This window comes from Benincasa hispida, chromosome 11 (genome assembly GCF_027475165.1).
Source record: "Benincasa hispida cultivar pf3 chromosome 11, pf3_genome.v1.1, whole genome shotgun sequence".
Lineage (NCBI taxonomy): Eukaryota > Viridiplantae > Streptophyta > Magnoliopsida > Cucurbitales > Cucurbitaceae > Benincasa > Benincasa hispida.
The window spans coordinates 3,016,267-3,033,122 of NC_143488.1; the positions used below are offsets into that span (position 1 = coordinate 3,016,267).

Below are 16,856 nucleotides of genomic sequence, written 5' to 3' on the forward strand. Positions count from 1 at the left end.
TTTTTATGATTTTTTTTTTTTTTTTTTTGGTGGTTGTGTTTATCCATATTCAAACTTTCAGCTACATTAGTTCAAAATGTAAAAGGAACATGGATACTATGATCGAAAACTAAACTTGTTTTTCACGAGCTTAAAATTTGATGTTCGTTTGTTGGATTGTTAAACATCTTACGACTTACAACAATGTTTCAATACAAAACATTATAGGATCATACAATTTTCCTTTAGAATTTCCTACCCAATGTTATATAAAAGGAAGAGACTATAGTTGTCTTGTCCCTCGTCCAAAAAGTAAAACAAAACTAACTTTTCTTCTTAGTTTTCAACAGAAACAAATTCATTTTAAACATTATTCTCTTCAAGATTACGATCATCCATTTTAAACACAAGAAATTGAAAAATATATTTATACAACAATGATTATCAAAAGAGAACGTAAAGTTTCTAGCATAAGATTGTTGAGGATTGCTCCAGTCAAGGCCCAAAGTCCACGTCTTCACGGATGGGTGGGCCTAAACTCAAGGGGAATGGGAAGGAATGCACGTCTCAAAAGAGAAAAGTCGGAGCCTCGGATTCTGGGTCGACTAGCCGAACTAGTAAATATATATTAGTCGAGAAATAACCGAGTAGCACTCGATGAGGTGTCTTACAGCCTCAAACATTGTAAACTATCTTAACATCGCCAAAGTTAACACTAACCACAGACGATTTCAAAGGAAAGATATAAATATTCCCATTCAACATTCCCAAAGGGGAGGAGTAAGTAATTTCCAAACAAAAATCCTTATCTTCCTTCTTGCGTGCTTAATTGAACTATTCACTCATTGTACTAACTTAGACATCGAATTTTATGCAAGTCATTTCAAAAAGTAAGACCATACTAGGTGATGTGGGCTTGACTCAAGCCCATAAAGGTCTGCAATGACAATGAATACATGCGAGATTCAAACGTCAACAAAAATAATTGAACGGTTAAAAAACAGGAAAAATAATATTATTTCTTCCTTTACCCAAAGTGGAAAATGTCATTGGTCCTCAAATGAAGTCTCAAGTGGTTAGCTTTATTTACACATCTCTATTGTCTCTCTTTCCACCTTATTTTCTTTTCCCCCTCATTTTTTCTTTTTTGATTTCATTAAAGGGCAAAGGAAAAAAAAAAGTTTGAAGAGATAAGAACTAATGGCCTCCACATAAAAATCTAATGGTTAGCCTAACAATTACATGGCCACAGCTCAGCTTTGTAGGCTCTTCTACAATAAAAGACTAAACTATCAAAATCAAAGTTTGGATCTTTCCCAATCCAAGTTTCTGCCTTCCTTTAATTTGCAATCTAATTGGCCAACACAATGAGAATCTTTTGGTCTCCATCTTTCATATTCACACTCTCATTTTCATGAGTTATAAGATTAAAAAGAAAAACAATAATAAGCCTTGAAGTCACCTGACACCTCAAGGAAATAATGTCTTTGTTTTAATAATAATAATAATAATAAAAGGTAAGTTTCTTGCACAAGAGAGAGATATGAGTAAAGAGCAAACATAGTGTTGTTTGTGAACATAAAAGAGAGAGTGTTTCTTTGTCAATTTGATCGTAGTTTAATGGATAAATGCACTAATTATCATCTCAAAAGCCAAAGGTTTGAACCCTACTCTGCAATTGTAGGACTAAAGAAAAAAAAAGAAAAAAGAAAAAAGAAAAAAGAAAGAAGCATTTTCCTAGTTGTTTTCTTTTCTATATTAGAGATACTCATCTAATTTGGAACGGACGATAAAGAGGTTTTCGACGTTGTTTGAGAATGGTGTTAAAAGATTGTTCAACATAAAACTCATCCTAACATTACCTTGGACTCCAATGTTTGAAAATTCTTGAAACTTTTAGGCTAAGTATTATCATTTTGTCCCTCATGAGTATAATGTATTAAGTTTTTTTCTAATTGAGTTCTACTTCACCTAAATGTTTAGTGAATGCATTAAGGATGTGATCCTAAAATACATTTTATTAGTTTAGTTGAAAACATAAGGTTTTAAATTAGGCTACAATACAAAAATAAAAAAAAAAATAAAAAAAAAATAACTCGTAAATATGTCATTTGTTTTTAAAAATACTCATATTATTTCAAAAGCTTCAATATTATTACACTTCATCTTTAAGAAAATGTTTCAAACTACCCTTTGAGTAGAAACCCATTATAGTTTCGGATGAAAATTGAGGCTTGAAACAAATGTGGTAAAACTAGAGACCTAGAATAGTGTAGTGGTGTTTGGGTTGAAATTTATGTTCTAAGTCAGTCTCTCACCATTTCATGTCCCAATTTTCATCTATCATTCTAATAAATTGAGATGTTTATGAAAGATCTAAGAGTACAACTTTAGAATAGAGGTACTTTTTAAACAAAGGACAACGTTAAAGAATATCTTTTTATAATTTAACCTATAAGTCGGGTGTCTCCACCCACAAAACAAAAACCTACCCACCTCACACAATCTAGCCTAGAATGGTTTGATACTTAAAGAAATAGACCCATTGAAAATGTTACTACATTGACAACTAATCACCTTATCAAAAGTGCCATTTTTTCCCCTAAAAAATTGGATCATCATTTTACATTGGACTTAATTGAAAAACTTCAAACACATACATTAGGGACAAAATTATACAATCAACCCAAAATTTAGAAAGGTTCAACCTTGAGGATGCATTTCCTTGAACCTTGCTCTAATGGGTATCTTTGATAATTTTCATACCAAAAAAACAAAATGATGAAGATATCTTGTTGTAGATATGATTTTGATCTCAACACCACATTGTACACATTGCTCAATATTACCATTTCCTTGGAAGCCTATCATTAAGCAAAGTTGGAAAATTATGAATCCTACATGAGTGGGTCACTAAGGGGATTTTTCATGATTGTTTTTTAACACTTAAAACCAAGAAATGAAAGAGAACTATTTGTTTTCAGCCACATGTGTAGTGTGTACATAGCTGAAAGATGCTTTCTTTTAGTCTTTCTTATCCTAATGCAACCAATACCAATAAAAATTCAATATTTCCAAAGGTTTTTTTTCCATCCACATATAATAGAGTGTGAAGAAAAGAAACATAGTCCACAAAATCACTTTCTTTGTGGGGTTTCACAAAGTTTTGGCCAAGCAAATTGCTTAACAGAGGAAGAGATATAGTTCAGCTTTAGGGAGAGATTGAGAGAGTTCCACTTGTTCTTTTGCCTTTTTGTTGGTCTATCAAAAAAGGAAAAAAAAGCAGAAAATGGAAGCAAAAAGTAAGATATTTTAGTCATTTATATCTCTCAAAATTCTTAGTATAGACTTTGAAGAAGATGTTTTAGAGCTACAATAATCACTTGAAATTAGAGACTAGCTAAAATATTAGGCCCTTTTGGTATTTAAGTCTATTTTCTCTCATAGGCTTATAGTAGTTTGTATCTTTGTTATGTACGAGAGTTGAATTCTTGACTAAATTCTAAAAATAAAAACTAGTTCTTAAAAACTATTTTTCTTAGTTTTTTGGATTGGTTTTATAAAACATGGGTAAAAAGTAGATAACGAAGCAAGAGAGTTAGAGGTGAAGAGGGTGTTTGTAGGCTTGATTTTCAAAATCTAAAAAATCAAAAACCAAATGGTTACCAAAGAAAGCCTTAAAGCTTGGATCAAGACAAGTTTAGTTCACAGTTATTGGTCCCCAAACAAATATCAGAAAGATTTTAGCACTTTGAAGATATTTTCTCTCTAAAATGAATCAGATTTTGCAGCTATTTTTTTCAGGTGTGAAACAGAATCTTGAAGAAACAAATTAAACCAAGATTACACCCTTTTGAGATTTCTTAGATATGTAACTTGCAAAAGTGAAAAGGGAAATGTAGAACATTTTTTGGACACGGTTTTGTTATTTAGAATGGTTTGGTGCTTGCCTTTGGATTGTTATTGATTAGATATGATTGAAATGAAGAATGCATATTGCTAATGAATTGGGTTGATTGGGAATGGACTGGTTAAGCATTGTATTAGGATGTCTGGTCTTGACTCGGGATTTTGAGTTCTACAATTGGAATAAAATGAAAGTAAAAGTTGCGTCATTTCGAAAATGAAGTTGAAAAGGTAAAGCCAACAAGTTTTGATTTTATGTACTTTTTCCTTCTGAATGTGAGCCCACAGGCTTTGTTGTCAGCTTCAAAATTGAAAAGTGTACAAACTTTTTGAGAGATCTTTGTTCATAAATATGCAGCTTCTTGATACATTTCTATACCTTCTCTTATTTTTTCCAAGATATTCTAAGAAAAAATGCCTTTAACATTACGTTCTTCGACATCGTTCATCAATCTGAAAGATACCAAGATCATAAAGGCTCCCCTTGTTGAAGATCTCCATGGCATCATCTCATTCAAGCAAGCGAAGCCACCGAGCCGTCTTCGAATAAGAAGCTCCCTACAGGAGACTAAGATGGAAAGAGGGAGTGAAAAGTTGGAGAAACTTCACTCTCTCTCTATGAATCATCACACAAATGACTTGAGAGTTCCTGTGTTTGTTATGCTTCCACTTGACACGGTTACTCTTGGAGGAAGTCTGAACAAACCTCGCGCGATGAATGCAAGTTTAATGGCGTTGAAGAGTGCAGGTGTGGAAGGAGTTATGGTGGATGCTTGGTGGGGATTGGTAGAGAAAGATGGACCTATGAAATACAATTGGGAAGGCTATGCTGAGCTTGTGCAGATGGTTCAAAAGCATGGCTTGAAGCTCCAAGTAGTTATGTCTTTTCATCAGTGTGGAGGGAATGTTGGAGATTCTTGCAGGTAAAGATAATCCAACCAAGCTTTTCGGATTCTCGCTTTTAACCACTTTTCTCAGTTGTATACAGTTCCTAATCCTTCTCCACTTTGTGAAATTCGGTTAACCTTCTCTCTTTCATCTTTCAGCATTCCTTTACCACCATGGGTGCTTGAAGAAATAAGCAAGAACCCGGATCTCGTTTACACTGACAGATCAGGCAGGAGGAATCCGGAATACATCTCATTGGGCTGTGATTCTTTACCTGTTCTTAGAGGAAGAACACCAATCCAAGTTTATGCTGATTACATGAGGAGTTTTCGGGACCGATTTAGAGACTACTTGGGAGAAGTTATCATGGTATGGATCTATAATTCATTTAGTTCTCTTAATCCTTTATCTTCTTAGCCGCGCCGAACACCTTAATCCTCCTGCAACATGATAGCTTAGCTTAGTTATATCTGTTGGAAATGATATAGCTTCAGAAACCGAGCACGACTCGGTCACATAGTTAGAATTTAAGTCGTCTTTAGAACGCGTTTGAAGTACATTTGCATTTGCAGGAAGTCCAAGTTGGGGCTGGTCCATGTGGGGAACTCAGATATCCATCTTATCCAGAGAGCAATGGGACTTGGAGATTTCCAGGAATTGGGGAATTCCAATGTTATGACAAGGTAATGCATGATAGACTCAATATACTTCTTGTTTCGTAATAATCTTGAACTTCTCTTCGGAAGAAAACCGTAACAGGATAATCCTGCTACAGCAATATCAAACTAGGGGATGTTCAGCAACTTGATTTACACAATTGTAAATGTTAAATGTTATTATCCAACCATTCATAACTTGTGGTTCAATCTTTGAATAGTCTATTAGTGAGAACAAGATGAGGAGAAACAGTGGATAACAACTTTTAGAGAAGTAGTTAGTTCTGAGAAATGGAAAACGGTTTTTGAGAATGATTTTTCTACCGGTTAATCGGTTTCGAATTTGACGAAGTATGATGTGATTTCTGCGTTCAACAGTACATGAGAGCTTCCCTTGAGGCAGCAGCAGAGGCCATTGGAAAAAGAGACTGGGGAAGCAGTGGAGGACCTCATGATTCTGGTCAATACAACCAATTCCCTGAAGATACTGGCTTCTTCAAAAAGGAAGGAACATGGAAAACGGAATATGGTGAATTCTTCCTCGCGTGGTACTCGAGCAAGCTATTACAGCACGGTGATAGAATACTAGCAGCTGCAAAGGGAATTTTCCATGGAACTGGTGCAAAACTATCAGCAAAAGTAGCTGGAATTCACTGGCATTACAATACTCGATCCCATGCTGCCGAGTTAACCGCCGGGTACTACAACACTCGAAACCGAGACGGTTACTCGCCTATTGCGAAGATGTTGGCTAAACATGGAGTTGTATTCAACTTCACCTGTATGGAAATGAGAGATGGACAGCAGCCTGGCTATGCAAATTGCTCACCAGAAGGATTGGTTAGACAAGTGAAAATGGCTACAAGGGATGCAAAGGCTGAACTTGCTGGTGAAAATGCATTGGAAAGGTATGATGGAGCAGCTTATGAGCAAATTTTAGCCACAAGTAGGTCAGAATCTGGAAATGGTTTGGCAGCATTCACTTATTTGAGAATGAACAAGAACCTTTTTGAACCCAACAATTGGAGAAACTTGGTCGAGTTCGTAAAGAGTATGTCGGAAGGTGGTCGAAACCGGAAACTTCCAGAGTCCGACTGCTGTGGCAGTGATCTTCATGTTGGATTCATCAAGGAGAAGAAGATCAAGGAGGTTGCTGTGATGTAGAAATGAAAACAAGCACATAGTTATGATAGTGTGATAGTTAAAAAAAAGGGAGAAAAAGAAAAAGAGAATAGAAAAGCCATAAACTTACTGTCAAAACTCTTATAATCTTTTTACCCTCATACTTTTATTTGTGATGAGGTAATCTTTATACTTCCAAAATTGTAATTATTGAGTCCCTCAGAAAAAAAGTTGGATCAAGAAGGGATCTATGTATAAATATAGGTAAGTGAATGAAGTGGACAAACCTTCTAAGATCCAAAATCATATGTAGTTCAATTATATACATATTCATAAGTTGTAAATTACAATGAACTTCATTAGTTCAATTATAGTCCAACATTTCTTGGTACGGAAGGATTGGATTAGTGTAATCTAATCATCAAATAGGCTCAATCTAAGCTCAAGTCTAATAAGATTATGAAAGGGGCTCCTAGTGGAATACAAATTTTGAGCAATTTGGCTGTGCTAATCACATATAGGGAAGGACTTTGGGGAAGATCTTTGGAAGGTTCCTAAAGGGAGATTTTCAAGAGCATTCCAAGCAATTCTTGCTTCAAAGACTTGTCAATTTTCCCTTTCAACATTCTTATAAGAAAGGTATTGTAAAGAAACTTCTTGAAGAGTAATTTTAAACTTTAGTAAACCTTACTAAGTTCATTCAAACTATTTGTAACCTTCTAGGATATTCCATTAGTCCAATCTTTTGTAGGAATTACTCGTGATAACGAACTTGTAAAATGTAAATATAATTATTATAAAGAGATTTGTTGTTCCTGGTCCTATTTCACCTACTTGAACAAGTAAAAATATAAGAGAAATGGCAAATACTAATTTTGCCACCATTGTGTAGTATAATGGAAGAAGATTCTTTCTTTGAAGTGTAACTTATCATATTTGTTACTAATTTGACTCTCTGGGCATGGCCCCGTGAATATAGCAACGTTAAAAATTTTGTTCGCTCCTCTCTTACATTTTCATTTGTTTTTGTCACACTAAAGCATAACAGAGAATCGAGACAAGAGAGTATGAATTGCAAGAATGATATATTATATGGTACGTAGACCAGATTTATAACACCTTCTCAAAGATCTATTCTTGATTCCAAACACACAGTAACAAGAAGAAAATAAGAAGGAAAAACAATTGTATAGCTTCTCTGTGAATTGGACAAGATTTACATGATCAAACCTTTCCAAGACAATGTGCTAAAAAAAGATGAACTTTTGGGGATTGCAGAAGGTCAAAACTTTCATACTTCATCCTGAAGAGTGTGATACTTCAGTCAGTAACCAAAGTGAAGTTATTCCAAAGATCAAACCTTTCCTCGTCTTTTAACCATGACATGCTTTTGATCAACAAATCTTGGAGATAACAGGACGCCAGGAGACTGTTTTTGACTACTACTACTACTAGAGCCCGTTTTCTCTTCCGACATTAGTAGCGCTTTCTGTAAGCTTTCAACTACTTCTGTCATTGTTGGCCGACTCATCGCATTCTTGTTTAGGCACCGGTCTGCCAACATTGCAACTTCCCGGGCGGAAGACAAGGAATACTGGTTTCTGAGTCGAGGATCAATTAACATGGTGAACATACTACTGTCAACTGGAAATTGTCTCACCCAATGTAGAAGTTTCTGCTCTCCCATGGGGCGGTTTCTATCCAATGCTCGTCTGCCCGTGAGGAGTTCATACAGAACCACGCCAAAACTCCATACATCGCATTGGGTCTTTAGACGACCCGTTTCAACATATTCAGGAGCAGCATATCCCTGTGTTCCAACCACCTGACAAACAAAGAAACTGCCATTTGAGATTTGATTATACAATACAGGTGCAAGTGTAACGTAAGCATAAAAAAGGCACAATCCAGCGAAAGAGACATCTAATTCACATCCCATTGCCATGATATATTTTGTATGAGATACATAATGTACAAACTAGGAGCAACTAAGCTACTATACGTACCGCTGTAGAAACGTGTGAATGATCACCACTTGGTCCTTCTCTAGCAAGACCAAAGTCTGAGAGTTTAGGCTTGAAGTTCTCGTCCAATAGTACGTTCGAAGATTTGAAATCCCGATATATCACCTACACAATTACATAAGCAAAAAATGATCTCAACAAATTTATATATCCTAAAAAATAAATTTTTTAAAAAAAGTGTATCCTCGACCTGTCCTTGTCCTAGTCTTTTTAAATTGGTATGCCGTATCTATGACTGTGTCCGTGCTTCTTAGTCTAATGGTACGGGTACTTTTTAGCCTTTTTATACATATATATATAATTTAAGAGTAATTTTGAAACTTTTAAAAGTTCAAAGGTATTTTTTAAGCATAGACACAAATACACATACGATAAGATACAATGATAAGTCAATTTCTAGAAAATTAAGATACAACTATGTTAAGGATAAGTATTTTTTTTTTTCCTTTTTTTTTTCAAAATAATGATAATGGCCAATTAGTGTTATAATACTAATTTTAAGTTATATTAAAGTAGAATTAAAAAGAGGGTGAAAATTGGAGGGAAAAAACAAAAAATAAAAAGAGTAGTGACGACGGCGAGGCTGAGTGGTGGTTGGACGATAGGTGACGGGTGTAGGGCAGACAACGATGAAGAATAAAAGATGAAGATTGAAGAATAAAGCTGAAGATGAAGGGGGGAGGGTGCCGTGAATCGTGATTAAGAGAGAAGAATGAAGGTCTAATTGCCTTTAGGGTTCTTTCTTTTACTCTTTTTTTTTCCTATTTCATTTGTTCAGGGTTGCCAAATTTAATCGGCCTTTTAAATAAAATAGGTTGTGGGCTGAGGTTTTAAGTGACTAGGCTTAAATTTGGGGAAAAAATGACCCACGTGTCCCCTTCACATATCTCGAAAGAAACACATGCATCTGAAAACTTAAAACGGATACTTCTAGTCACGTACTTGATACTGATTCCCTGCACAATTAGAAGTGCCTAGGTCCCAAGTATCTTTTTAAACAAAGTACAAAGTTTTGGGATATTTTTCATAATTTAGCCATAATAATGTTATGAACATGTTATTCATGTCAATTGGTTGGTTTGTTCATTTATTTAATTTTTTGTAAGCACCTTGGCTTCGAGGGAGGATCTCAAATTCCTCTTTTGTACCTCTTATGGGTGGTCATAGAATGGTTTCCTATAGAAATGGCACCTTAATTATAATATCTGAGTCATTATTAGATAATATATTTGGTTTTCACTTTTCTACCATGGTTTACTGACTGTTTCGTATGTTTAGAGTTCTTCACCTTTTAAGCTGCATTTTTTAAAATCATATCAAAATTTCAAAACAAAAACAAAAATTTGAAAGCTAAAAGGAAAAAAAGTTCATATACAAACATAATTTCTTCAAAATAACAAACCAAAAACAAAAAACACTCTCAAACAGGGCTCTAAGTTCTCTGAACTAGGGGTTAAAATTCCTTTAATTAGGATTCTAAATAAATTGTCCAATTCAATCTGAATGTGGATTATAAATGTAATGAGATGCTCAAGGATTTGGTTCTTGTTGTCCACTAACCAAAACTATATTACCTAGTTTACTAACACATGACAGGAACTTCAGTTCCAACGCCGTAAGTAAGCCAGCAAGAAATTTTACCAACACACTTTTTAAGCTCAAAAGTTCCGAGACCAACCGAAATTTGAAATTAATGATATGGTCAACTAACAAAAACCAATGCACCTAAATTTCTGTACCTGAGCTTCTAATCCTCCATGTAGGTAAGCCAAGCCCTGAGCTGCACCAATGATAATCTCTAATCTTTGCTTCCATGGCAGAGTTGGTGACATTCTTAGGAAAAGATGGTGTTCCAGGCTCCTGTTTGGGAGGAACTCATAGACTAAAAGCCTCTGAATCCCTCTCTCACCATTTTCAGCCGCGTAACCCAGAAGTTTAACTAGATTTGGATGACTAACTACACTAAGAAATTGAACTTCTGCAAGCCATTCTTTATGACCCTACACAACAGAAGAACTCAATTATAAGAAACGCTACTAAACAAATAGACAGTGCAAAGTTCAACTCATGTTGTTTAGAAATAATCTAATTACCTTTTAGATCATATTATAAAATTTAATGGTCATTTTTTAATAGAAACAATGGCTTTTATTGAGAAAGAAAAAAAAATGAAAGAATATAAAGGCATATAAAAAGCCAAGCCCACAAGACCACAAATATGTTAAATAAAATCTGTTTGGATGGTACATTTTCCAGAGTTGTTTTCAATTGTTTTTACAATGGCCCTTGATTTGAGAAGAACATTCCAATATTCTAAAGGATAAAATTAAGAACAAAAATACGGCCCATAAGCGATATGTATAAATCAAGAGACACTAATTTGACACCTAAATGTACTAAATAAATATCAACCAAACAACAAAGACTAGCACAAATCCAGGAATGCATCTAACATAAGATGAAAGAGAAAGTCAGCTAGCTTTCAGTTTCATTATTTAGATTAATATGTTGCTTATAGAATATTCTATATTCTATACAAGCAGATGATTAGAATATTGATAAACATTATTATATCATTAATGACATTGCTTATAAAATATTGAATCCCCAGGTCCACTCCAAAGCATTCAGACAAAAGAAATGTATCAAGGGAATTTAGAATGATATGAGAGAGAAATAACTGAGAAAGAAGGCAATACCTGCAAGCTATGCTGGTTGAGTTTTTTAATGGCAACCACAACAGGTTCACCATTGGCAGTTGTGGGCTTAATTCTTCCTTTGTATACAGACCCAAAACCACCCTCCCCAATCTTCAACATCCTGCTGAAGCCATTTGTTGCATCAACAAGCTCCTGGATAGAGAAAACCCTCAAATTGTGCTCCTTCTCTTTGTACAATTCAGGAATACTCCTTGAAGGTAATGAATTGGATGGTCTGAAACCATTTTTCTTGGCTGATTTGTCTGATTTTTCTCCTTGGTTCAACTCTGGAGCGGATTTTGATATCCCTTTGGACTTGGATTTTCCCTTGGGATTAAAGAAACACTTCATCTTTCAAAAGCCAGAGGATAAAAAATGAAATGAAAAAACACTCTTCCAGAAGCCAATTCTTATGGTCAAAAGTAAGAAAGTCACAAATTCAACGAGAAACAAAAAATTCAATGGACCCTGGAGAGGGGAAAAACAAACACACACAAGGGATTTCAAAATTGCAAGAAAGAACTAGAACCCCATGAGAGAAAAACCCACAAACCCAGAAGACAGAGTAGAGCAAGAAAAGCAATTATATAGAGAAGAAGGCAAAACAGAGGAACCCAACACACCCAACAGACATTTGAGCAACAGGATGTGAACAAATAAAGAAAACCCAGATGGATTCAAGACCTAAAAAAGAGAATAAAAGTGAAGTAGTAGAAATTTGGAAACGAGATCGAAAAGGGATTGCTAGAAAAGGCGAAACCCTCGTGCAAATAAGTGGCAAACAGAAGAAAATAGGACGGAAACGATGGTAAAGATGATTAAAATACAAGGCATAAAAGCAAGTATCGTGTATGAAAAGGAAAAGGGGGGAGAAAGGGACAGAAGTAAAATACCAGAATTTCCACAAAGGCAAAGACCGAAGAGAAGACCTTTCAAATGTGGGATCAATCAAATAAGGTTTGCAATCATCATAACGTCACATTAACGCGGTGGGTTTGTTCATATATGCCAAAACATTGCGACTGAAATTTGAACGCGCCCATTCTTTTTTGTTTAATACGTCAAACTGTAAGGCTAAGACGTAAGAACAAAGAAAGACGCTTATATCTGGCTTAATTTCTTACTCATTTCAAACGAGGGGATTTGGATTTGGGGTTTTATAACTTTGGAGTCCATTTCCGGTGTTACTATAGATTTTAAATATTTAGATATTGGATGTCTAAAATAATTAATAGTTGTGTTTAATTATGTCAGATAATTACTATCTCAAACTTAAATATATGTGTTCAATAAAAATTTATAAATTTTATATATAGAAATTAGAATTAGAATTAAATACATGAGACCAATTATTGTAGTCATAAAATAAATTTAGCATTATTTAATCAACCAAACAAATGAATACTTTTATATCAAATCTTTATTAAATATTATTAATTAATTAATTAATTAAAATAATTAAATTATTATAAATCAATTAGAATATTGATAATCGTCCTAATAATAATAATTTCTATTAAATAGTTAAGATAACATAAAATATTAATCGTAAATATATTAGTTGAAATTTATTAAGTCTAATTAATATATTTGTATTTAATAATTAATTAAAATTAATAATAATGAATAATTGATATAAATTTATTAATTAATTAAGCTATATTTTTATTAGTCATCTCACTTTTGCGAATATTAAAATACCCACATCAAATGGATTTTGAAGTTCCCTTAGATCACAATATTATGAGTATTAAAAACTAAAATTTTGTTAAACAAACAAATATATTAAATGTCTATATGAAACTCCATAGGAAAACTTATGAAACAAACAGGTCTTTTAAGGCTTGTGCCGAATTGAATTCACATGTAAGGATATATGGTGTAGTTTTTTTTATATACAAATAATTTGTTTATATGATGGTTTTTTTTATTTATATATTTTTTATTCAATAATTCTACATATATTTCGAATAAACTATAGGTTGCACTTTATTTTATTGTTTTTTAAGCACATATATACGGTTGAGAGAGTTTTAGGAAATGAGGTCTAGAGTATAGTTTTGAATCATGCATTTCAATTTTTTTTTTAATTTAAGCAATCATTTTATAAATTTGTGCCTGTGACGTTTCTAGTTAAGTCATTTTTATTTTAACACCTTTGATTTTTTTAAAAAAATAAAAATAAAAACACTCAGGTGGGTGACAAATTTTTCTCAAAAGTATTTTTATATACATGTTTGTTTGATTTCTTACATGATAAAAATGATTTTATTAATGTTAAGTTACTATAAATAACGACTATAAAATACTATAAACCAACCAAAAAATTGAGAATTCACCATTTTGATGGATCTTACATACTTTTGTATCAACAAATGTGTTTTAATTGACATTTTGTGCTTCAACTAAAAATATAAACATTTATTGATGTTTTATATGTATTTTTAAGTTAATAGTTATTTTTAATCTTTCAATTAAGGTTTTATTGACAGTTTTATGTCACAAGTGTCAACAAAAAAAAAAAAAAAAAAAAGACAGTGTGTCAACAAAGGCCAAATTTATAGTAACCATAATTTAAAATAATGGTCATCGAAGTTGGTGGAGTGGTCGCCATCAGAGGTCCTCAAAGTTGGTTGTCAACAATGGTGATTGGATGTTGCCAGAGTTGGTCACATTGTTGGAGTTGGTTGTCGGAGGTGGTTGTCGGAGTTGGTCGTCAAAGGTGGTCGCGTGGTCGCTGAAATTGGGCAATGAGGCATTGGTGGTGATAAGGGCTGAATGCACTATTGATGGACATGGTATAAATTGTTTGTGACATACAAAGTTGGCCTCTCAAACAATAAGGTTAGTTCATATCTCAATTCATTTCATCTCATCTCCTCACCTCAAACACCCTCTTATTGGTTTAATTCTACTTGGGTTAAATTACAAAAGAAAGTAATTTTTTTTTTTAAAAAAAAACATACTTGTTCTCACTTATTTTTTTCCCCTAATCCTACCCCTCATATTTACTTTTGTACGTGTTTAGTTTGCTCATTTAAAAACTCATACACAATTATTAAAATATCAATGTCGATATCGATATCAAGATTTCAATTCTACAGATATGTGGACAATATATCGATAAAATATCAATATAAACGAATATTTATTTAGGCTTATTTGGTAACAATTTCATTTTTTGTTTTGGTTTTCGAAGATTAAACCTATTCCCTCCCCATTTCTTACCATAATTTGCATCTTTCTTAAGTTTAATGGTTGAATTCTTAGTCAAATTCAAAAAATAAAACAAGTTTTTCAAAGCTATTTTTTAGTTTCAAATTTTAGCTTGGTTTTTTAATTCGTTGGTAAAAAATAGATAACAAATGAAGAAATTTTGAGGTGGAAGTAATGTTTATAGACTTAATTTTTTCCAAAAAAAAAAAAATCAAATAGTTACCAAACCGACCTTTAGGTATTAAGTTTTTTTACTTCCAAAGTATGTTATTGATATTGTTATTAGTATTTTTATTTATATTAGACTAGAATAGATGCCATTTTTTTATGTTTTAAGAACATTCATAAAAGACAGCAAAGATATCAATAAATCTTTAATATCAATGTTAAACCCTCTAATTTACAAATATATCAAATTTTTTAAAGAAAATAAAAATAAAAATACATTTTGGTCAATTTTGAGTCTAAAAATATCTTTTTAGTCCGTTTTGAGTCTAGGTTTCATTTAGTTCTTAGGTTCCGTATGGTTACATTTTCACTAATTTACATTTGTAAAAATTTTACAATTTTACCATTGAATTTTATGTTTAGTTTTAATTTGGTTATTAGGTTTCAATATCAAACTCTTTATCTTAGAGATTTAAATATGCCTCCAACGTTAACTTTCAATTAATTAATTTAAAATGTTAGTAAAAATTAATTCAATTATAATTAAATCAGTTAACATTAACAATAAGGACAATAAAAATGAATATTTAGTGAAAAATAAGAGGTAAAAGTATAAATCTTGAAACATAAGGAATAAATGAAAACAACAATCAAAACTCAAAATTAAAAATGTAACATTTTGAAATTTAGGGATCAAAGGAAAATCAAACTCAAGATTTAAGGATAAGAATGCTAAATTTTGAGACATAGAGACTAAATGGAAATTAGACCTAAAAATAATTTTTAAAAAATTGTTTTTTTTTTTTTTTAATTTTCGAAATTTGGTTTGAATTTTAAATCATTGGTAAAAAATAGATAATAAAGAAAGAAATTTAGAAGTGAAAATAGTATTTAATAGACTTAACTTTCAAAACAAAATGATTACAAACAGGCCTTTAGAGACCAAAGTTTGGTTTATACTAGTGGTATATTGAAATTCATAGGTCTTTCGTTTAAGTGTATATGGATTTAAAGATGGGCTAATAAGAGAAATAGCATTTTCTAGAGTATCATTTTGGAAAATAACAAAATGTTTTTAGGTTACGAAAAATAGAAAATCTAATTCGGACTTAATTAATTACTAATTATTAGATTACAAAAATATCCTAAATAGTATCTACCATTAATTTATTTGAAAAATATATATTTTTTAAAATCATAACAACTTAGATTTTATTGGTATTTAAAATAGATTTTATTAAAAAAAAATTATCTAACCTCCTAACAAACTAAAGTGATGTAAGCATTTCAAAATAAAGGACCGACCTAACAACACCAAAAATATCTGATGTTGAGATCATGAAAGAACTCATTAAAATGTAATTCTTCAAGATTCAAACATAGAAATCTCATTCAAACTCCAAATTTGAAGAAACCCTTAATTGCAAAGTAACATTGGTTGGCAGAAAAAATTAATTACACTTTAATTCCGCTCCAAAAGTTCCCTTTCCCACAAAATTTTTCAAGAATCTAAAGCATTGAGATCATAAAATAAATTTAAAAGATCAACCAAAGATGCACATTACAAAACTTAAACAAAATTGTGGGTTATGGGTAATTTGAACGAAATTTTGGACCTAAGGGCGATATTAGCACCAACAACAACTTTTACAATGTTGGAAAGAAGGAAGACAAACCTAAAGTTAGGATCCTCGATTAATCCGTAGACCTCCATTCTCAAATAAATTCTTCTTCAATCGAGTTTCATTGTTCTTCAAGAAGTTAAAAAGAAATCAATGATGCGATTGAAAAAGAAAATCTTTGTGGTTGAAAAGTCATAGCAAGAACAACAAAAATCTATGGATACTTATTTGGAAAGGATTGGAAATACTAGAAATATTAGAATTGATTCAAAAAACAAGAAGATTATGAATGCTTATTTGAAATTGGTTAGAAAAAACAACAAAAATATGATAATCAATTTGAAAAAAAAAATCAAAATTTCAATAAAATATAAGTGTTTAAAGAGTTCAAACTATTATAGATTTAAAAAAAACAAAATAATAAGATAAAATGAAATAAAATATTAAAATATTAAAATTAAAAACACAAAAATACATTAAAAGAAGGAAACAAAAAATAAATAGATAAATTGAGATTATTTGACATTTGAAAATAAAATCTAAAATACACAAAAAATACATGGATAAAACAAAATA

General features: G+C 32.2%; 2 protein-coding genes across 2 annotated transcripts; one reads left to right on the forward strand and one right to left on the reverse strand.

The window, feature by feature from the left end:
* The first annotated feature begins 4,098 nt into the window (after nucleotides 1-4,098).
* On the forward strand, nucleotides 4,099-6,919 carry CT-BMY (chloroplast beta-amylase). The gene is made up of 4 exons (XM_039047882.2): nucleotides 4,099-4,808; nucleotides 4,932-5,142; nucleotides 5,346-5,456; nucleotides 5,808-6,919. Exons 1-4 carry the CDS (start codon nucleotides 4,300-4,302, stop codon nucleotides 6,591-6,593), a joined length of 1,617 nt encoding a protein of 538 aa, XP_038903810.1. The 5' UTR covers nucleotides 4,099-4,299; the 3' UTR covers nucleotides 6,594-6,919.
* Nucleotides 6,920-7,619: 700 nt separating this feature from the next.
* LOC120090308 (putative serine/threonine-protein kinase PBL19) lies at nucleotides 7,620-12,185 on the reverse strand. The gene is made up of 4 exons (XM_039047884.2): nucleotides 11,275-12,185; nucleotides 10,315-10,575; nucleotides 8,558-8,680; nucleotides 7,620-8,376 (listed from the first exon to the last, which is right to left on the reverse strand). The coding sequence occupies exons 1-4, from the start codon at nucleotides 11,623-11,625 to the stop codon at nucleotides 7,906-7,908; spliced, it is 1,206 nt and encodes a 401-aa protein (XP_038903812.1). The 5' UTR covers nucleotides 11,626-12,185; the 3' UTR covers nucleotides 7,620-7,905.
* Between the last annotated feature and the right edge of the window lie 4,671 nt (nucleotides 12,186-16,856).